Here is a 22067-nt window from a genome sequence, read left to right as displayed (position 1 = left end):
TACAATAGCAGCCTTGACGGGTTGCTGTTTTCTACATAGTTTCTAGTGTGCTGGTGCTGTCCCGGCAGAAGGAAAACCGAGTTTGTCTAGGCAGCGAAGCCACACCTAAGTCCTCTGGGATGGTACCACTGTGCTGTGGCTCAGAGCAGGGAGGGCAAGTTCTTCAGGCACTCTTTACATAATTGTCTTTAGTATTAATGACTGGGATAGGAAACATTCATATGTTTGTGTTTAGCAAGAATCTTGGCATAAATTGTATCTGATAGTGAATAAAAACTGGATATACATTGGGTCCTCTTGAGAGGAGTGTCCTTATTTACACAAGTTCAGAGGTCTTTATTTGTACTAGAAAGTTAAGAACAGGTGGGGAAAAGGCAGTTGTAGGATTCGTTCTTTGCAGAAAGATGGAGTGGGGTGTTAGGGAGACAGTCCCAGCAGACATATCAAGGACGGGGGGCCATGCCACTTCAGAGGATAGCCAGCAGCCTGGGGAAGATACCTATTGTGGTGGAAAGAAATGATGCAGGAAGATGCCCCTCTGTCCCTGGGACCTGCTCCTGGTGTCACTGCTGATTCGGGCCTCCAAAGCCTCTCATCCACACTCCTAGCACAGCCTGACTCACATTGCCATGGTGACTTGTACGTCTGTGCCCTCCGTCCTCCACCTGTCTCTTCCTCTACTCCTTAACCACTTTCTGGCATGAGGCAGGGAACACACATGATCCTCTTTATTACGCAGCTGACTTGAGATTTTTATTCTTGCTCAACTGAGTTTCTGAAGCTCATCAAGTGCCTGGCTCCTAATAGGCAGGTTAAAATTAATCAGTGATTGGAATAAAAGCTTGACTGGTGATATTCTGAAGGGGATATCGAAACTACCTTTTGAAAAAAAGTACATCAATGATGAACTCACAGAAAGAGAAACTGAAAAAACAATCCCATTTACCATCGCGCCAAAAAAATTACGATACCTAGGAATAAACTTAACCAAAGAAGTAAAGGACCTATTTGCAGAAAACTACAGGTCATTGAAAAAAGAAATAGAGGAAGATATAAAAAAGTGGAAGCACATACCCTGTTCATGGATTGGAAGAATTAACATCATTAAAATGTCCATACTACCCAAAGCAATCTATAGATTCAATGCAATCCCCATCAAAATACCAACGACATATTTCATAGAACTAGAACAAATACTTCAAAAGTTCATATGGAACCAAAAAAGACCCCGAATAGCCACAGCAATCTTGAAAAAGAAGAACAAAGTAGGTGGGATCACAATACCAGATATCAGGTTATACTACAAAGCGACTGTAACCAAAACAGCCTGGTACTGGCACAAGAACAGGCATATAGACCAGTGGAACAGAACAGAGAACCCAGAAATGGACCCAAGGCAATACGCTCAATTAATATTTGACAAAGGGGGCAAGAGCATACAGTGGAGTAAAGACAGCCTCTTTAATAAATGGTGTTGGGAAAATTGGACAGCTACATGCAAAAAAATGAAACTAGACCATCAACTTACACCATACACAAAAATAAACTCAAAATGGAAAAAAGACTTAAATGTGACCCGTGAATCCATAAAAATTCTAGAAGAAAATGTAGGCAACAAAATTTCGGACATCATACGGAGCAGAATTTTCACTGATACATCACCTAAGGCAACAGAAATAAAGGAAAAAATGAACACATGGGACTACATCAAACTAAAAAGCTTCTGCACAGCAAAAGAAACAATCATCAAAATGGAAAGGCAACCCACTGTATGGGAGAACATCATTGCCAATGATGTATCAGATAAGGGGTTAATTTCCAATATATATAGAGTGCTCATACAACTCCACAAAAGGAAGACAAAGAACCCAATTAAAAAATGGTCAGAGGAGCTGAATAGACACCTCTCCAAACAGGACATACAAATGGCCAAGAGACATATGAAGAAATGCTCAACATCACTAATCATCAGAGAGATGCAAATTAAAACAACAATGAGGTATCACCTCACACCTGTCAGAATGGCCGCCATCAACAAATCATCAAACAACAAGGGTTGGCGAGGGTGTGGAGAAAAGGGGACTCTAATACACTGCTGCTGGGAATGCAGACTGGTGCAGCCGCTATGGAAAACAATATGGTGCTACCTCAAAAAATTAAAAATTGAACTTCCATTTGACCCAGTGATCCCACTGCTGGGAATATACCCTAAGAAGCCTGAAACACCAATCAGGAAGAATATATGTACCCCCATGTTCATAGCAGCACTATTTACAATAGCTAAGATCTGGAAACAGCCCAAGTGTCCACCAGTAGACGAATGGATAAAAAAGCAGTGGTACATATACACAATGGAGTACTATGCAGCAGTAAGAAAGAAAGATCTCTTATCGTTTGAGACGACATGGAGGGACCTGGAAAGTATTATCCTAAGTGAAAGAAGCCAAGCAGAAAAAGACAAATACCACATGATCTCACTTATATACGGAATATAATGAACATAACAGTCTGAGGAATACAGTAGACCCAGACACATGGAAGTAGGGCACAGACTGACATCCCTCAGAAGAGGGTATGGGGGGTGGGGGGGTGGGAAGAGATAAACCACAGAACTTATATGCATGTATGCATGACCAACGGACATGGACAACTAAGCCGGGGACAGGGTGGAGGGGGGGTGGGGTGGGGGGTGCCAATGGGGTGAAAAGGTAAAATATCTGTAACAAAAAAATAAATAAAAATTCATAAAATAAAATAAAGAAAACAAGTAAGGTGCTAATCCCTGAAAGTTGAACAGACAGGATTTCAAGTGGCACAACAAAGCTGTGGCCATGGGAAATCCCAGGATTTTGCTCAGTTGTATATTCCTGGAATGGGAAATAAGCCTGGAAAGTTATGTTCGAATCAAATCTCTGAATGCCAAGCTAAAGAATTTGAAATATACAGAAGGCTTAAAGAATTATTTGCTTTTTCAGTGCTTTCATTGCTTGGGTATGCTGCAGCTAAATGCAGTAACTGTTTATTTATCTGAATATTAAAAAATAAGAAATGGCCTGTCACGAACCTTTGGGTCATTCTTTCTCTTTTTGAGCCTGCCTGCCTTGTGGCTAGATCCCTGCTGGTTAGGATGGAAGGCGAAGGAGAAAGGAATGGAGATAATATGTCATAGGCAAATAGATCAATATTAATTTATTACAATCAGAATTATATTGCTTTTAGCCAAAGGCTGTCTTAAGACAGGCTAAGAGTAGGGTAATTTAATTTTGAAAGTAAGTTATAAAGATCAAGGCAGTACAAAGAGTACATTTCTGAGTGGAAATTTAAGTAACATTGAGAATTAGCTTTATAAAAAGAGTAATGTGATAAATATATAACCATTATGTATTAACCAGTGTCTAAAGTATCTTTTACTCTGATCTTTAAAGCACAAATGCAGTTACTGAGTATAATGGGATTTTGAATCACATATGGGTTGTATTTATCCAGTTTCCTGTTGGTCTGATCAACCCTCAGAATCTAGAATACCTTTAAGTACCATAAAATATCACATACTAGATGCAGAGACAGAGTTTAAACTGGTTTCCACATGCCTTCACTACAATATAAAGAGAAAATGGAGACTTGCTGCCAACACTTAAATTATAATGTGCCAACATGAAAATGCTCATTATGAGGTCCCAATCTGCATATATCTGCCAATTTTGTTATTTATTGCATTTCTGTTTCCATGATGATGTCTCTCTAGCTCTCTTTAAAAGCTAGGTGATTGTTTAATTAAGGGATAATCATTTCCCAGTATGAATTACTCACGCATGATGTAATTTTTATCAATTCATGATGTACCTAACCATATGCACAAGGACCAAAGGTGACTGGGTTAAATGGAAACATTGATTTGATTAAGTGATGGGATTGTAGACAAATTCTGCCCTTGTTTCTTGCTAATTTTTTATAATAAGGTAAAATGAATATATATTTTTTTTAAATTCCAAGCTTGGAAAAATATTCATGAATTGATCATTATAATACATTGTATTCTAAGAAACACTTTGCTATGATGATAGTGAATAATAAATATTAAATGATAATAGGACTTTTAAGTCTGCCATCTCTTTCATCAGTGCAGAATTAGCAGCCACAATAGGAACCACCATCTGGAGGTGTTTTAAACAGCACCATTACATGCCTTCCAGAATTCGAAATGCATGAGTTGTAAGAAAAGATTTAGAGAGAGTGGCCCATTTAAAAGGGAACAAAGGCTCTGGCCAGTTTGGCTCAGCGGTTCGAGCGTCGGCCTGCGGTCCAGAGAGACCTGGGTTCAGTTTCCGCTAAGGGCACGTACCTCAGTTGCAGTTTGTCCCCGGCCCTGATTGGGTCATGCCAGAGGCAGCCACTCAGTGTGTCCCTTTCACGTCGATGTTTCTTTCTTTCTCTCTCTCCCTCCCACTATCTGAACAAAAAATGCAAAAATGTCCTTGGGTGAGGATAGACGGGAACAGTGTCTCAGTGTGGCCACAAACAGCAGTCCTTGAGGAGAAGTATGGCTTTCCAGTGGGGAAACAATACTCAAATCCCTCCTCTGCCGTGTTCTCATAACTTCCCAGCCCGGCACTCTGGCCTCTCCAACCCTCCATCACATTGCCTTGGACCGTCTCCAGTTTTCTCCTTAAAACTGTTGCTGAAACCTCTGGTAGGGCCCATTGAAGTCATCCAGCATGCTTTAATATAATCTAAAAGTGACAATGTGCGCTGGCATGTACTGCCTGAAAGCCACCCTCTCAGGGCCTAATTTAAGGTGTGTTTAGAGCAATAAATGCCTTTCAAATCTGCCGTTGAAAATCATCATGTGTCCTAGTTGAGAAGAACTATATGGGCCCTCTAGTGCATGCGTCCTCAGTAGCACTGTTCACCCCTCAATTCTAGTATGACTTAATGTTCAATGTTTACACATCTGTTTCTCCACACCAGATTGCCTAGGGCCTACCAACACGTTCCTGTCTCTGTGACCCTGCATCCAGCACAGTCCTGAGAAGAAAGTAGACCTTAGTAAATAGGTGTTGTATCAGCGAGTGGAAAGCAGAGAAGCATAAATTTGGAGGCAAGCATATGTGGAACCCAGTCTTGGCTTTATCTACTATGTGATTTGGGGCGGGTGCCTTCATCTTTCTGAGCCTTGTTTTCTAAAAACAGGATACAGTAGCCAGTTCACAAGTAGCTGGGAGGCTGAGAATAAGTAATGTGGGAAAAGCGCATATTGTAGATGCTTAAGTACTCACTGGTTGTTCATTCATTTAACATAACAGAACTTTGCTGTTTATTGACTATGCACCATTAGACTTGTGCTAGGTGCTGGAGAACTACAGAGATGAAGATAGGTTTCTCCTCTCAGTATCTGAATAGTCCAACATTTTGATTTCTCTTCTAAGTTATTATTTTTGGGTGAGGGAGCTATCAGGCTTAAACTTAGGTGGAACACTTATTAAAAGCATCAGTTGGTTTCTAACCCCTTGTTTCTTCTGCATGGACCTCCTCACCCTAAGAGAGAGCACCCAGTTCCCATTGTTCCTGTTGTTCATGGTACACTACCAGCAGTTTTGCCAAGTTCTTATTCTCTGCTGCATGCTAGGATGGGGTGATGTCATATACCAGCAGAATAAGAATCAGGAAAGCCTCCCACCCTAAAATTAGAAAGTAGCATATTTTGTTATTATAGTTAGTTAACTATTCTTTATGGGGAAAGGCAGCTAACTGAAGCCATCCATAGGGAGAGTGAATTCAGATGTTTTCCAGGGCACTTAAAAGTGTATCCGATGGGACTCTGTGCTCACTGCTAGAAGTGAGCTGATTAGAAGACTTAAGAGGTTTGTTAGAACAATGAATTCCATTCCAAACATTCTTCAAGCTCACCTTAAGCAAGAGAGAGAAGGAAAGTGGTACCTCAGAGAGAGTCCCTAGTGTCAGATCATGTGGCTATGTTAATGGGATGGTAGAAAATCCCAGCACGTGTATAATTTTTATAAAACTCATGTAGCTTTGATATCAAAATACATAATTAATGTTTGACAATGTTAGGATGTAAAGAAGGTTTTTCCCCATGTAGATTGCCTGTTAAATGGTAGGGAGATGTGTGTGTGCACAGGTGTGGGTGCACGTGTGCGTGTGCACAGGTGTATGTGTGTGTGTGCGCGCACGTGCATATGCACGTGAGCATGCATGTCCTTGAGTGTGTATGTACTTGGGCATGCATTGTTTAGATTCACAGTCCCTAAGCCCCAAATGGAAAACACTTCTAACTAGTAAGCATTCACTCTAAATATTTTTTAATTAAGTGCTTTGTTGATAAACCGTTGATCACAAGTGCCATTAATGACTCCCCTTTCTATAGCTAGGTCAGAAATTTGTTTTGTTTTTTTTCATCAAATATTTTAAGTTCCTACTCTGAGCAACACTTGTGCTAGGAGGGAAGCAGAGGTACAGATAGACCCTGGACCTTTGGATGTTTGAAAACTTTAGGAAATTCCCAAAGTCTAAGAAACTTCATTTTGTTAAAAGGAACATGAATTTTCTCAACTTTCACTAAATGTTGATCATCCCCAGGTTTAGTTCCAGGTCCAATTCTGTTCTCATCCTCTCCACGGCTTCAGTTACCATCTAAATGCTTCTGTCTCGCAGATGTGTACCTTTAGCCCACTCACCTGCTTTGAGCTCCGGACTTCTGCCCCACATTAAATCTATACTTGAATATAGACGGTACCCCAAATTCACTGCATCCAACTAACTCTGGGGGTGTTATCCAAGTGAATTAACCATTTATCCAGTTCTGTTTCCTTCATTCCCAATGTCTGGTTCACCACCAAGTCATGCTGATTTTATTGGTTAAATATCTCTTAAATCCACACACTTCTCTCCTTTTTCATAGCCACTACTCTAGTCTTGGTCACCATGATCTCTTGCTTGGATGACTTCAGTGCCTCTTACTGGCAGCCTGTCTCCCGTCTGGCTCATCTCCAGTACTCTTCAAAATGTGAAACTGATCAGGTCACAGTCTTTGCATAAAACCATTTAGCAAGTCCCTGTTGCTTATACACAAAAACCCAGAATCATCAATATGGCCTTCAAGACCTACTTGGCTTCCTTGTGTGTCTTCCTATCAAAGGGCCTAGAATAATCTTCTTCTGACTTTTTCATCTGGTTAATTCCTGGCTGCTTTCTAGACCATACCTCATAAGAACCTTCCACAGTAAAGCCTCCCCTAACCCCTTAAAGGGTCCATAGCACTTACCAAAGTGTGCAGCTGTACATTTAGTTGTATGATTACTTTTCATTGTCTTCCCCATAAAACTGAAGGTCCACAGAGCAAGCGCCATGTGTGTTTACTCACCAGTGTATTCTTAGCTGGAGAGCTAGCCGGAGCTTTGTACTCAAGGATGTCCTACGCCGAGTGAAGCTATTTGGAATTTATCTTAAAGGCAGTGGGGAGTCCTTGCAGGATTTTAAGCAGGGAGCAGTGCTTAAATTGGATGCTCACTTTGGAAGAATCATCTTGGATGAGGTATAGAGAAATCCAGACAAATACTCCCAAGTCAGAAATGAGGCAGAGTCACAGTAACTGCAGATACCTGCCGTTCTTTCTCTGTTCCACCTCTCCAGTCCCTCCTCTCTAAATCCAGCCCAGCAGGTTACCCACCGACCCTCGCAGACAAATGCTTGATCATATTGAGGCTCTTGAGCATTGATTGAGTTCCTAACTGTGTGCTTGACCCTAGGAATAATAAAAGGAGAGGTGGTCCAGGCCCTGGTGGGAGAGACTGCTGGATAAGCAGAGAGTCTACTCCAGCATGGAGAGTGTTACAATGGAAGTTTGAACGGAGTTCTCGAGTGCAGGGAGGTTATAACTAAAACAATTCCCTGGTAGAGCAAGAAAATGCCTCCAAGAGGAAGAGGCATTTGAACCGGAATAAAGTAGGTAGGAATGGTGGATTTTGTCAAGTAGAAACAAATGGGAAGGGCATTGAAGTGGCTGGAACAGTGGAGTAAGGCCCGGAGCTGAAAGGGCGTGGCAGACTTGGGGATGGCGTGGCCTTGCAGTGTCACAGCTGCAGAGAGGATGATGGGACTGGGGAGGAGGAAGATGGTAGGAGATGGAAAAAGACTGGTACGTTGGGCTACTTTGTAAAGGGCCCGGTGTTCTTGACTCTGGCATCGGGCTATCGTAAATCACTGGGCCACTCTTAATATCTCTGGATTAAAAAACAGTGCATGAGCCCTGGCCGGTTTGGCTCAGCAGTTAGAGCGTCGACCTGCGGTCCAGAGAGACCCAGGTTCGGTTCCTGCTAAGGGCGTGTACCTCGGTTGCAGTTTGTCCCCGGCCCTGGTTGGTTGTGCGGTGGCAACCACTCGATGTGTCCCTTTCACATCGATGTTTCTCTCTCTCTCTGTTCCTCTCTCTCCCTCCTACTCTACCTGAACAAAAAAATGGAAAAATGTCCTCGGTGAGGATGATAAAAAAACAAAACAAACAAACAAAAAACAGTACATGAGGAAATACTTTATATTAAAGGTCGAATGGTTTATTAGGAAAGCAGTGACTGAGCCAATGAGAGTGATGATCTTCTGAACCCAAGAAACCCAAGAATGACTAAGTCCTGAGGGAAGTAAATTGGGATCCAGGCCTCCAGGGAAGAGAGGGCCATGGTCCCAGCAGGCTGGCCGGGCCTGCCATGGAGAGACTGCCTGAGCCTGGCTGCCGTATGGGCATGCTCTGCCGTGACAACAGTCTGGATTTGTGTTTTGCAGTTCCCTGGAGAATGGGAGACCACCTGATCCTGCAGACTGGGCCGTGGTGGATGTCGTCAATTACTTCCGAACAGCAGGATTTGAGGAGCAAGCTAGTGCTTTTCAGGAACAGGTAACTAACTGGGTTTAGAGAAACACATGATGAACACAATTACCTCCCTTCCCACAGAGGCAGAAGGGAGCGAGGAAGAAGAGGACCAGAGAGCATGAGGCATCAGTGAGGCCTCGTGTCCTCCGTACCAAGTCCTAATCATATCAGGCCCTGAGAAGCCGAAGAGGGAGGGAAAGGGAAGAAGAAAAGTGACAAGCTAATGATTCCTCCCTGCAGGAGAAAAACCCAAGCCCTGAAAAATAGTTGCAGCTGCAGAGAGGAGGGCTAAAGCTTATTTACATCCGTATATTCTGAAAGATGGAACAGCCCTTCCTTCAACACAAACACACTAGAAAGCAGAAACAGAAAAGAATGAAAAAGGAGGGATAAATTGGACTAAGAGACATGCAGCCCTCTTCTACTACTGGCCTTTGCACCAACTGAGCTTATAGCCCCCTCCAATTTGCTTTCTGGGTGCTTAGCAAAGCACAGTGGAAAGAGCACAGGATTTAGTTAAATCTTGATTCTTCTAAACTGTGTAACCTGGACAAGTTACAACACCTCTGAGTCTTGGTTTCACATCTATCACATGAAGCTATCAATACCTCACTTGATGGGGTGGTGGTGTGAGGATTCAAGGACAAGGTAGTCACAGTCCCTAGGATAGGTCCTGGCACAGTGTTGATAACCCCAAAATGTTAATTCCCTTCCCTTAGGTCCAGGGTTGGTATTAGAAAGAGGGAGGGAGAAGCAGGGAGTCCTTCCCAATTGTCTGGGAGATTCCTGGCCCCATTATTCAGGCTGGGTCAGATCTGTGAGGATGGTGCTCCAGGGGCTATGACCACGAGGAAGCAAATTAGGGAAGCACGTTGTGGTCCACACCAGACCAGCTCTGGGGGGAAACAGAGTTTCTGTCTCCCTGTCAGTAAATGCTGCTGTTTTCTGAGCATTAAATCTAATATTATAATATAATGGAGAACATTATGAACTGAAGAATATGTCTGGCTGCTTCTTCAATATGCTTTTAGCCCTTTCTTATTCTCTCAAACCTGATCCCTATTTTTGTTGTTGTTGTTAATTTGGAACATTTGCCAAAATAGCAGCTTGAGTCACCTCACACCCATCAGAATAACAAAAATTAGAAAGATTCACAAACCCAAATGTGGGTGAGGATGTGGAGCAACTACACTCTGCTCCATTGTTGGCGGGAGTATAGCATAAACACTCATACATCTATCCCATGACCCAGCAATTATCTTCCTATTTACCAAAGGGAAATGAAAACAGTGCCCACAAAAGATTTGTTCCAAATTGTTCTTAGTAGATATATTCATAATAGTCTAAAACTGGGAGCCTGAGTGTCCTTCAATAAGAGAATGAAGATACATACTGTGGTATAGTCATACAATGGAATACTACCCAGTAATAAAAAGGAACGAACTGATGAATATACATTTGGGTGAGTCTCAAAACATTATACTGAGTGACAGAAGCCTTACACAAGAGAGTTCGTACTGAATGATTCCTGACTCAGTCCATTTGTGCTGCTGTAACAAAAATACCATAAATGGGTGGCTTATAAACAACAAATATTTATTCCTCACAGTTCTGGAGTCTGGGAAGTCCAAGATTAAGACACCTGCAGATTTTGCATCTGGTGCACGTTCACTTCTTTGACAGCTGTCTTTTTGCTCCGCTCTCACCTGGAACAAGGGGCGAGAGAGCTCTCTGAGACCCCTTTCATAAGGATAGCAGTCCCATTCCTGAGGACTCTGCCCTCGTGACCCAGTCACCTCTCAAAGGCTCCACCTACTAATATTATTACTAATACCCCTATTAGCTGATGGGGATTAGGTTTTAACATGTGAATTGGGAGGTAATTAGATTTAGACGAGGTCACAAGACTGGAACCCTTCTGATGGGATTAGTGCCCTGAAAAGAAGGGGCCAGAGAGCTGGCTCTCTCTCTCTCTGGTGTGAGGACACAGCAAGATGGCAACTGTCTGCAAGCCAGGAAGAGGGTCCTCACCAAGAATCCAACCATGTTGCCTCTGTGATCATGAACTCCCAGCCTCCAGAACTGAGAAATAAATATGTGTTGTTTAATCCACACAGTCTACGGTCAGAGCAGCCTGTGCTGACCAGGACACGGACCCTGGTACCAGACTGCCCCGTCAGGTAGGCTCCCTTCAGGAGAGTGTCTGCTTCCTGCTGTGGTCTCACAGCACATAACTGGATACTGTGTTGCTGTAGCAACCAGACTCGATGTGGCTTTCTAGCAGCATGCTCCCTTGGAAGATGTCAGGCCATTCAGTGACATTCCTGCAAAGGACAGGAATGGCGCCCGTGTTCCTGTGGTGTGGAGAGGCAGCTGGAGTAAGCTGGTGGTCTTTGCAGCCTCCTTTCTCTGCGCAGGTAAACTGCCACATGACAGGTATTTCCCCTGGCACAGTTATCTCCATGAAGTTCTCTCTGGCAAACCTCTCTGTAACCTTTTGTGTGAGTTATGCTACAGACCAAAAATACTGTCAAAAGGAAGGGCCTGGGCTCCTGTGCAGCCGCCTCCTGCACCCTCCCGGTGACCCCGTGTCAGTAGTTGTGTATATTGGGCTGCGGGACAGTTCTGGCCAGTGTGCTTTTATGATCAGGGATGTCACTGTCCCGCAGGTTGGCATGTGGTTTGTGTCATCCAGGGAGTTGGCCCACTGGCCACGTCAACGCTGTGCTGCAGAGGGTTCGCTGCCCCCGGAGCAGGAGGCAGGGCCCCCCTGAAGAAACTGCGACTCCTGCACTGTCACTGCTGCTGCTTTCCCGCAGGTTCTCCCCCGTGGCTTCTGGTAGACAGACCTCTTAGGCCGTGGCGAAGGGCACGGGCGAGAGTCATGCCTCCTGGCTTCTTTCCCCCTGACTGACTCAGACTCACTGGATGGTCCTGTCTTTCTAGGACTCAGATATCTATAGTGAATGTGGAGTTAAACAAGCAGAGTATTGCACAAGCTCCTGCTTTAGTAGGCAAGTGTGGTTTTAGGACTTGTCCTCATGAAGTATGCTTTCAATGCACAGCATAGGACACAAAACCACTTCAGATGTTGTATATACACAGTTGAATTTTCATGACTAGATGATAAAAATTGGCACTTGTCCATGGATATAGGTTGGCTGGTTTTCAAGGGTCAAAGATACTTAGGAAATTTTACTTTTTTAAGAGCTTTAGTTTGTTGTTGTTGTTTTTTCCTTTATTGATTTTACAGAGAGAGGAAGTGAGAGGAAGAGAGAGATAAAAACATCGATGAGAGAACATGGATTGGCTGCCTCCTGCACACCCCCCACTAGGGATCGGGCCCACGGCCTGGGCATGTGCCCTGACCAGGAATCGAACTGGTGACCTCTTGGTGCATGGATCGATGCTCAACCACTGAGCCATACCGGCTGGACATAAGAGCTTTAGTTTTTAAGAGAGAACCTTTTGAATAAGTTCATTAAAAAACCTTGCCACCTTCCTCACACAGAGCATCAAGGACCAGATTCATTTTGCCAGACTCTGAAGGCTAAATGAGCACCATTCTTTGGCATAAAGCCGCCTCTCCCAACAGTGCTTTCAGTGTCCAGTGAAGGTATCTGGCAGCACAGCAACTTCCCCACCTCAACTTGACCCCAGCTGCGAGCCACAAACACAGTCTGCCCATTGGTAGTGTAGTCACTGCATTTCTGCCTTTATCTGTCTGACTCACATACTCATAATGTATATACTGAATACATACTCAGAAGCTAAGAAGGAAGGTGAGATAGAGATCTGCCATTTAGTCAGTGTCATCTACCTTACATTGTTCAGATCCGTTGAACTTACAAGTGAGTGACATCAGTGATTCTGTTTTTAGATCAGACAATTTTTTTCTCAGAGCATCATGACAAAATAATATGCAACTCAAGGTGACAAATTAACTTTACTCTGTTATCTCCTCACTTTCCCCAGATCACATGAATAAGAATAGTATTTTACTCTGAAATGCCCAGCTGGTTGTTTAAGCCATTTATTTGAAATGCAGAGATTGGCATATCTTTTCAGATGACTTTTTTGCTATTTTGATATGTTTCTGAGGCCACTGACGTAATAAATCTAAGTAAAACTTTTTCCTGCTACAAAGTGCCAAGTAACACGAACCAGATGGAGTAGTCAGGTGGGAGGCCCATCCGGCAATCCTGAGCATGTGTTCTAAGTCATGGCCCGATGGATTCAGCTCACTGCTTTCAGACAGGTAATTTCTAATAAGACCCAGGACAAATCCAGGCTTTGGAGGCCTAAAGTTTATACAATTCCAACAGACTGCCTTGGGGGAAAAATTAGAAAATTACGAACACAAAATTGCTGAGGCAAAACTTAAGCTTCATTAGCTTCATGGTAAATCCAGCTCCGAACCAGCAGCTGAAACCCCACAAGTTGGAAATACCTTGTATTACTTTGTCAGCATTTCATAGTACCTAGTACTGAAAATATTTCTTAACAATTGAAGGCTTCTGAAATGCTTAAAATATTTTGTAGCATAATGAAAAGGGGAAGTGGCGACTTAAAACTGCCGATGTGTCCTTTCAGCCTCTGAACATTTACACGAGAGTTCAAAAACAAACATAATACTAACAGTAAGAAAATGGCCAAGAGAATTGAAAGCAAAACAGATAAGGAAAGAATCTTTTGAATTTTGATTAAAATAGATTTTTTTTAATCCTCCCTGAGGACATTTTTTGATATTTTGTTCAGATAGAGTGGGAGGGAGAGAGAGAGAGAGAGAGAAACATCGATGTGAAAGGGACACATCAAGTGGTCGCCACCCACACGACCCAACCAGGGCCAGGGACGAACTGCAACCGAGGTACATGCCCTTAGCGGGAACTGAACCCGGGTCTCTCCAGACCGCAGGCCGACGCTCTAACCGCTGAGCCAAACCAGCCAGGGTGAAATAGATTTTTATAAGCCAAAAATCCCAAAAGCTGTTTAAGTCATTTATTTGGAATGAGAACAGTTGTAAGATGTGATAACATGGACAGGTGTGTGGTGCTTCTTTGGCTTATTCACATTGTTTCCACAGCTTTTTCTAACATTCATTAAAATAAATATGACGGTTATAGTAAAAGGATGCTCATTATTACAAGTATTTTTTTAGTTTAATAAAGCCACCTGAAACCATTATAGGTATGAGAACCACCTGAAGGAGGCACAGAGGATTTCTGGCAGAAGGAGGATCAAATACCAAGGCATGGGGACATGAAATAACAGATTATCTTGAGAACACCAAGTGCTGTGGAGTAAGAGAAGCGGTCCAGGGAATGCCAAGGGATTAACTGAAAGGAAAATAGGGGTCCAGGTAGCAGTCTGGTTTGCCTGGCAGAGAGGGCTTTACCTGATAGGCACTAAGAAACCACTGAAGGATATAAGTTGGGAGATAGTAAAGGCAAGAAAGCTGCTATAATAGTTCTATTAGGGATGGAAAGTAAGTGATAGATTAGAGAGTCTAGGAAGACAGTGAAAATAATTTAGTGGATCACTACCAATGTAAGTGAAGATTTGTCTCATCCTGCTTCTCTGCTGCAGCCCCAGGACTGAGCTCAGTGCTCACAGGTGGGAGACCATGGAGACTTGCTGACTGCCAGGTTTCCAGGTTTGGTGGTTATAAAGTACTGCCATCAACCAGGATGTTTGTGGGAAAGTTTGAAAGGGCTGTAATGAGCACAGTTTGGGGCACGTTATATTTGAGGGACTGTAGGTCATGTAAGTGGGTATGTCCAGTACACAGCTCAGAGGACAAGTGAGGCCTAGACACAGAGATGTGAGAGTCCTTAGCTCATAGGAGGGTTAAGAATGAGAGATGTATTTATAAGGAGATCTTAGAAAACGGCCAAGGATGCCCGGCCTGTGTGGCTCAGTGGACTGAGGATCGTCCCATGGACTGAGGCGCTCCAGTTCAATTCCCTGTCAGGGCACATGCCCGGGTTGAGGACTTGACCCCCGGTTTGGGGCAAGCAGGAGGCAGCTGATTGAGGTATCTCTCTCACATCAGTGTTTCTATCTCGCTCTCCCTTCCTCTCTCTCTAAAAAAAAAAAAATCAATAAAAACATATTTAAGAAAAAGAAAAAGGCCAGGTAGGACACCAAGCAAGGTTTTAATTGTTAGGAGGAGAAAGGCAGCTAGCAAAAGCAACTGAGAAAAAACACTCAGGGAAGTGGAGAGAGAACCAGTAATGACAGGCTGTATAGAAATTCATAAAGGGAAGAGTTTCAGGGAAAATGCAATAATTAACAAGGTCAAATACCTCAAGTGAAGCCAGTGGGGTCTGTGCATAACAGTGGAACGGGAGGAGGAATATGGATGACCCTTTCCTCCAAGTTGAGGGAGTGGGAGGCAGGCAAGTGGAAGAGAACCAGTCGCTGGAGGGTCATGTAGGCATGAGGGCGTTTTCCTCATAAGAGAGGAGACAAACTTATTAACATGCAGGAAAGAAACCAAAAATTTGGACAGGTTAAAATTGAATGGAATTGAAAACAGTTAAATGAAGCAAACTCCCTGAGGATAAGGAAAGGGGTGAGATCAAACAAGTATGGAGGGGTAAGGACATGGAGAAATTGAAACCCTCATGCCTTGCTGGTGGGAATACAAAATGTTGCAGCTGCTGTAGAAAATAGTTGGGCAGTTCTACGAAAAGTTGTGTAGAATTGCTGTATGACCCAGCAACTCCACACAAAAGAAATAGAGAGGGACTCAAACAGATACTTGCACACAGTCGTCATTGTACCATTATTAACAGTAACCAAAAGGTGGAAACAACCCAAGTGTCCATGAACGGATGAATGGATAAGCAAAATGTGGTATATACAGACAATGGAATATCATCGGTCATTAAAAAAGGAAGAACTTCTGATACATGATGCAACATGGATGAACCTTGAAAGCAAAGTAAAATAAGGGAGTCAAATTGTATATGACTTCATTTATATGAAATATCTAAAACAGGCAAATTCATAGAGACACAAAGTAGAGTAGAGATTATCAAGGGCTAAGAGGAGGCAGTTATTGCTTAATGGAGTTTCTGTTCGAGGTGATGGAAGAGTTTAAAAAATATTGATGATGCCCTGGTTGGTTTAGCTCAGCAGTGAGAGTGTCGGCCTGCGGACCAGAGAGTCCCAGGTTTGGTTCCCACTAAGGGCACATACTCAGTTGTAGTTTGTACCCGGCCCCAGTTGGGGTCACAACCAGTCAATGTGTCTCTCTCACATCGATGTTTCTCCCCGCCCACCCCCGCTCTATCTGAAGATAAATGCAAAAAAGAATACTGGTGATGATTACACAACATTGTGAATATAATTAATGCTACTTACTGAATTATACACATGAAAATAGTTAAGCCTATTTCATGTTTTATGTATTTTTCCACAATAAAATGTAATGTTAGCCATAATATACATGGTGGTTCAATTTGGTCAATAAAAAGTTTAATAATTATTTTTTTTAACAAAAAGAATATAAAGGGATTAAGTCTGAGCAAGACAGGGATATCTTCCTCTCTTCGTCCTATCTTTTTTCTCTCCTTCCAGTGCTCGGGGGCCTATGTGAGAATGTATGTAGATACAGCTCAGATTGCCCTTGTCCTCAGGGACATTGAAGTCGTTGCTGCAGTCTCTGTTTCCTTTGTTAAACAAGAGGTAAGCTCCTCTGCCTAGAATGGACAGGATAGGTAGATGTTTAATGAGGAACTAGAGGAGAGCAAGTGAAGGTTAAGAATGGCCACCAAGGGAAATGGAAGAGGGAGCTGACCAAGGATATAATAAGAGAACTGTTGAGGTATTCTACACCCAGCTGATACCAGTACACGGCACAAGTATCGTGTTTCATCTCCATGGTTTCTTGATTCCACCCCCCACCCCCCGCTGCACCATGTATAGAAGTCAGAAAAGCTGCATTGCTCCTGGATGGGATGTGTGTGGCATGGGTACAGTAGAGGGCTAATAGTCTAAGAGGGCCAACCAGGGGGTGCAAACTTGGTACAAAAGAGGATCCTAAGGGGACTTATGACCCTACAGAAAGTAGAGTTGAGATGAAAAGGTGGGTGTAATGGGAGTGAAGAGTGAGAGAATAGATATTGAACTTTCAGTGTTGTAGGAGTAGGACTCCTTGGGTTGATGACATTACAAGAAAGAGCAGGCTCTAAAAGTGAAGGTGAATTTATGGAAGCAGTTGGTGTATTAGAATAGACTAACCCCTGTCACAAGTAGATGGAAACATGTATAAATACCTAATTACAGTAGAAGTTTGTTTCTTGATCATATAAATAGTCCAAGGTTGTCAGTGGGGATGTCTGCTACACAGTAATTCAAGGACCCAGGATAGAGACTCTGTCATCTTCAACTAGTAGCTTTCAAGATTATCTGAGCATTGACATCCAGTTAGTGTAAGGAAAAAGAGCCAGGAGGAGTTCACGTAGGTGGTTTTATTGGCCAGACCTAAAAGAGGTGCACATCATTCCCTTCACATATCATTGACCAGAATGTGGTCACATGACCACACCAAATTGCAAGGAAGTCTGGGAAATGTGTAGTCATGTGTCCTAGGAAACCAGCAGCCCTTGCTACCTTGAGCTTTAAAGACATTTTTAAAGCATTTGTTATTGTTATATTGCTACTTAGTTTTGTTAAGTCCAGAGAGAAATTTCAAAAAGGCTAACTTTAAAAAAGCAACTGAAGTGAAGAAGCCCATCTGACCATATGTTCATTTCTAATTCTGTTCCTTAAACCTACTCTTCTTTTTTTTTTTTTTTTTAAATCTAGGCAGATATCTCTATAACCCTGTTACCTCATTTGATGAACTGTTCCATTCTTTTTCCATCATCAGAAATGTGTACAAGATTTTTTGTGATAGAGCACCTTTATCTCCCACTTTGTGCCAGCAGCAAATATTAAATAACACAGGGAAATACCCATTAAGTCAGTGAAGGCATTAGCCCTTACAAATGATCCAAAATGAATTCTGTGCCTGATTTACATGCAACACCCATTTTGCTTCAGACTGTTACTTTAACAAATGAGGTAAGACTTCTGTTTGAGCCACACAAAATGTTCTCTCTCTGTTAACAAGTTGCTCAGTGTTGGATTTTTAAACCCAGTGAAATCTCCCCAGCATTTATATACTATCCACCCCAAAATTTCCACCAATAGGAATACAAGGCAAGCACAACATCAGCTGAGCGTCACTGGCTGCTAATGTTCAGTCACAATCACTCCACCTGCAGTGAGCTGCAGCGAGCAGGGAGGGGTGGAGGCACTGCAGAGGACACCTACACGGAAGAGGAATTTCTCCCCCCAGAGAGACTTTGTCCCAGGAACCATGTGATAAGATTCACAGGGTCTTGATGTATACTTGAGTAATTCACCATCCTACTTTTCAAAATTATATGGAAATTTTTCAGAAAAGAAACTGTGTCTTGGTGAGGAAAGGTCCTTTAAAGAAACATGGTGAATTATTACAAAGTATTAGGGGTGCCTCAGAATGCTTCCTCCTCTGATATTAAGAAGGCTTATCACCAGTTAGCTCTTCAAGTACACCCAGACAAGAACCCAGAAAACAAACGGGCAGCTGAGGAGAGATTTAAACAAGTAGCCGAGGCCTATGCAGTCTTGTCTGATGCCGAGAAACGCAGCGAATATGACAAGTCCAGAGGGAACCACATCAAAAGGGAAAACAGAGGGGATGGCAGAGACAAAAACAATTTGGAGGAGGAACTGTGGTTTGAGAGGCCAAACTGTGGCTTTCAAAATACCTTTGAAGATGAAGACCTCTTCTCGGGGGATTTTTTCCCCAAGAAAAAGTCCGGCCATGTGGGTAGAGCCAGGAGAGTCCGCTCTTCCTTCTTTGATGTGAACCCCATTCTGGACACCGGATTTTCCACTTTTATATCCCCGGGCTCCAGACCAGGTGCTCGTTCCTCTGGGACATTTGTCCCCTTTGTGAGCAGTGGAATGGGAAACTTCAGACTGGTCACCACTTGTAGCCAGATGGTGAATGGCAAGAGAGTTGTTACAAAGAAAGTTCTAGAAAATGTGAGAGGGAAGACTGAAGTGGAAGAAGAAGGCCTGTTTCATCAGCTTCCACTACGTCACTGGTAAGGAGTTGCCGCTGTTCTTCCACAGGCAGCCTTTCCTGTGAGGCTGGCGAGTCTGTGCCCATCAAGGACAGAACTGGAATCTGAGAGTGTGTTGAACTGGAATGGACAGAGGTCAGCTTAGTCCAAACATCCCATTTTATAGAGGAAGAGAATAAAGGGGCAGGTGTTATCTAAGGAACTAGGAAGCATCAGAGTTTGGCCTTTAGGACTAAGTCTTCTAATTCTAAATTGACCCTTCCTACTTGCACTTTTGGGGACAATAGAGACTTCCACCACCACAAATATGACCTCCTGAGCCAGGGCTTTCCCATCATAAACCCCCCTGACTTCTCTTCGACTCTTTTCCTGCTCTGCCTTACTATTGTGCAGTTGCTGCTTTCTTGATGGTCACTCTCTTTCTCTTTCTGACCTTTCTCTTCCCACCTCATCTTTCTTCCCATACGTTTCCAATGGACCATGTCACAATTAGGCTCAATTGAAAGTTACCTAGGTATAGATTGTTAGCACAAAGAGTGAAAAGTAACTGGGTTAAGATTTTTCATATACTTTTTTTAATAGCATTTATTGAGTGCTCAGCAGATGTCAGGAATTCTACTTCACATGTGTCATCTCAATAATACTTCAGTATTGATAGACAATAACTCCTTTCCCCTGTCATACAGATAAGGAAATGAAACTTAGAGAAAAATAACATGCCCAGGCCCCGCCTAATAAGCAATAAAATAGTGTCTTACTCTAAAACACATGCTTGTCTACTGAGCTATAACATCTATGGATCCTACTCATTTACATTTAGATCTAGGGTCTTGCTCTCATTGGAAATTTACTCCTGTCGTCTCTAAACCTTACTTCCATGCATGAGTACTTGCTAGAACTTATTAAGTATGCAAACATTTTTAATGTTGTTGCCCAACAGGCACTTGGTTACTCTTACATGAAAACAGAAGACAGAAGCAATGTAAACAGCCTCACTGAAATGATTATCCCTTAACACAGACATATAAACAGGATCCCAAGATGTGAATTATCTTTTTGTTTGGGCTTTAATCATGATGTACGTGCAATCATGAGATTTTTTGTTTGTTTGTTTAACTAGATCTGGTCACACTCTAACCCTTTCATTTACACTAAATGAATAGGGTCCAGAGGAGTGGTTCCTTATGGAAAGTTACTGGTGGAGTCTACATTAGAATGTCTGTATTCCAATTTCCACTTCAAGCTCATTCTAGTACACCCTGCTGACTAGCCAAATTTGGATTTCATTGGCATCACAAACTTTTATACAAGTTATGTAACAAATGAGTAGCTTTCTTTTTCTTTTTCTTTTTTATTATGCAAAAACAGGTTTATTTGTACACATGCTAATGAAGGAAAGCAGTCTTCTGTCAAATGGAGATTAAGATTCTTAAGTAGCTGATTTTGGGACCTACTACAATAGGAAGACTTGCTTTGTTGCCTTCAGATGTTATGTCTCTTTACCTGACACTTGAGCAGGCTGTTTAAATAGGTTTTCCTCCTGGGCCTGCTTTTCTACTCCCTTATGATATACAAGCTGGTGTTCCAGGTAGCTTGTGTTCCTCTTCTTTATCCAGGTACTTGCCCTTGAAGTGTAAGAGATCAGTTTCCTCGATGGCAGAAGCCATGGTCTTCAGGTTTAGCAGGAGGTTGGTTAGCTTGTTCTCCAACTCCAGAGCAGACTCTAGAGCTTGTACTCCAGTTCCCCAGTTATCAATGTCAGGCCTCTTCATCATTGGAAGGCAGATTTTACTCTCATGTTTTCTTAGATATCTTAGAAATTGCTTTGCATGTTCCCTCTTCACCTCAACTTGGTCTTCAAAGACTGCGGCAAAAAGAGGTGCTCCCACATCTTCATTGTAATAACAGGCCTTAGATAAATAGGCATCACTCATGTGCAGCTCATAAGATGCCATGTGATTAATAGCAACCCTAACATCTTCAGAGAGGAGGTTGTGGCCCTGGGATGCCATCTCAGCATTAGAGAAAACCAGGTATAAACAGTGCTCATGAGTAGCTTTCTTAATTCACGGCACATTTCCTGTGTTTGAGATTTTTTTTATTAATTTATTTTTGTTACAGATGTTTCTCCTTTTTTCCCCATTGATACCCTCCTCCTGACCCCCCCCCGCCCCACCCCATCCCATCTCCAGCATTGTTGTCTGTGTCCATCGTTACGCATACATGCACATAAGTTTCGTGGTTTATCTCTTCCCCCCCCCCCCCACTGCCACTCCTTCTTCTGAAGTTTGTCAGTCTGTACCCTACTTCTATGTCTCTGGGTCTATTTTGTTCATTAGTTTGTTTTGTACATTATATTCCACAAATAAGTGAGATCATGTGATGTTTGTCTTTCTCTGATTGGCTTCTTTCACTTAGGATAATACTCTCCCGGTCCCTCCATGTCATCTCAAAGGATAAGAGATCTTTCTTACCTACATAGTGTTCCATTGTGTACATGTACCACAGCTTTTTTATCCACTCATCTGTTGATGGACACTTGGGCTGTTTCCAGATCTTAGCGATTGTAAGTAGTGCTGCTATGAACATGGGGTACTTATATTCTTTCTGATTGGTGTTTCACGCTTCTTAGGATATATTCCTAGAAGTGGGATTGCTGGGTCAAATGGCAGTTCAATTTTTAACTTTTTGAGATAACACCATAGTGTTTTCCATAGTGGCTGCACCAGTCTGCATTCCCACCAGCAGTGTATTAGAGTCCCCTTTTCTCCACACCCTCGCCAGCACTTGTTGTTTGATGATTTGTTGATGGCAACCATTCTGACAGGTGTGAGGTGATACCTCATTGTTCTTTTATTTTGCATCTCTCTGATGATTAGTGATGTTGAGCATTTCTTCACATGTCTCTTGGCCATTCGTATGTCCTGTTTGGAGAGGTGTCTCTGTAGGTCCTGTGCCCATTTTTTTTTTTTTTTTTTTATCATCCTCACCCAAGGACATTTTTCCATTTTTTGTTCAGGTAGAGTGGGAGGGAGAGAGAGGAACAGAGAGAGAGA

The 22067-nt window shown here is 42.7% G+C and overlaps 1 protein-coding gene and 1 pseudogene across 4 annotated transcripts in view; one reads left to right on the top strand and one right to left on the bottom strand.

Moving 5' to 3' along the window:
• The window catches only part of SAMD13 (sterile alpha motif domain containing 13), a 49403-nt gene that overhangs the window by 19368 nt on the left and 7968 nt on the right, over positions 1-22067 (top strand). For all 4 annotated transcript variants that reach the window (XM_036256679.1, XM_036256680.1, XM_036256682.1 and 1 more), the window contains exon 3: positions 8797-8908. In XM_036256679.1, coding sequence (XP_036112572.1) covers positions 8797-8908 — 112 coding nt within the window. The remainder of the gene's footprint in view (positions 1-8796; positions 8909-22067) is intronic.
• On the bottom strand, positions 20501-21023 carry LOC118626675 (annotated as a pseudogene).

This window comes from Molossus molossus, unplaced genomic scaffold, assembly GCF_014108415.1.
Source record: "Molossus molossus isolate mMolMol1 unplaced genomic scaffold, mMolMol1.p scaffold_m16_p_12, whole genome shotgun sequence".
Classification (NCBI taxonomy): domain Eukaryota; kingdom Metazoa; phylum Chordata; class Mammalia; order Chiroptera; family Molossidae; genus Molossus; species Molossus molossus.
Note: the sequence above shows the minus strand (reverse complement) of the source record. Positions and strands in the feature narration are given on the sequence as shown.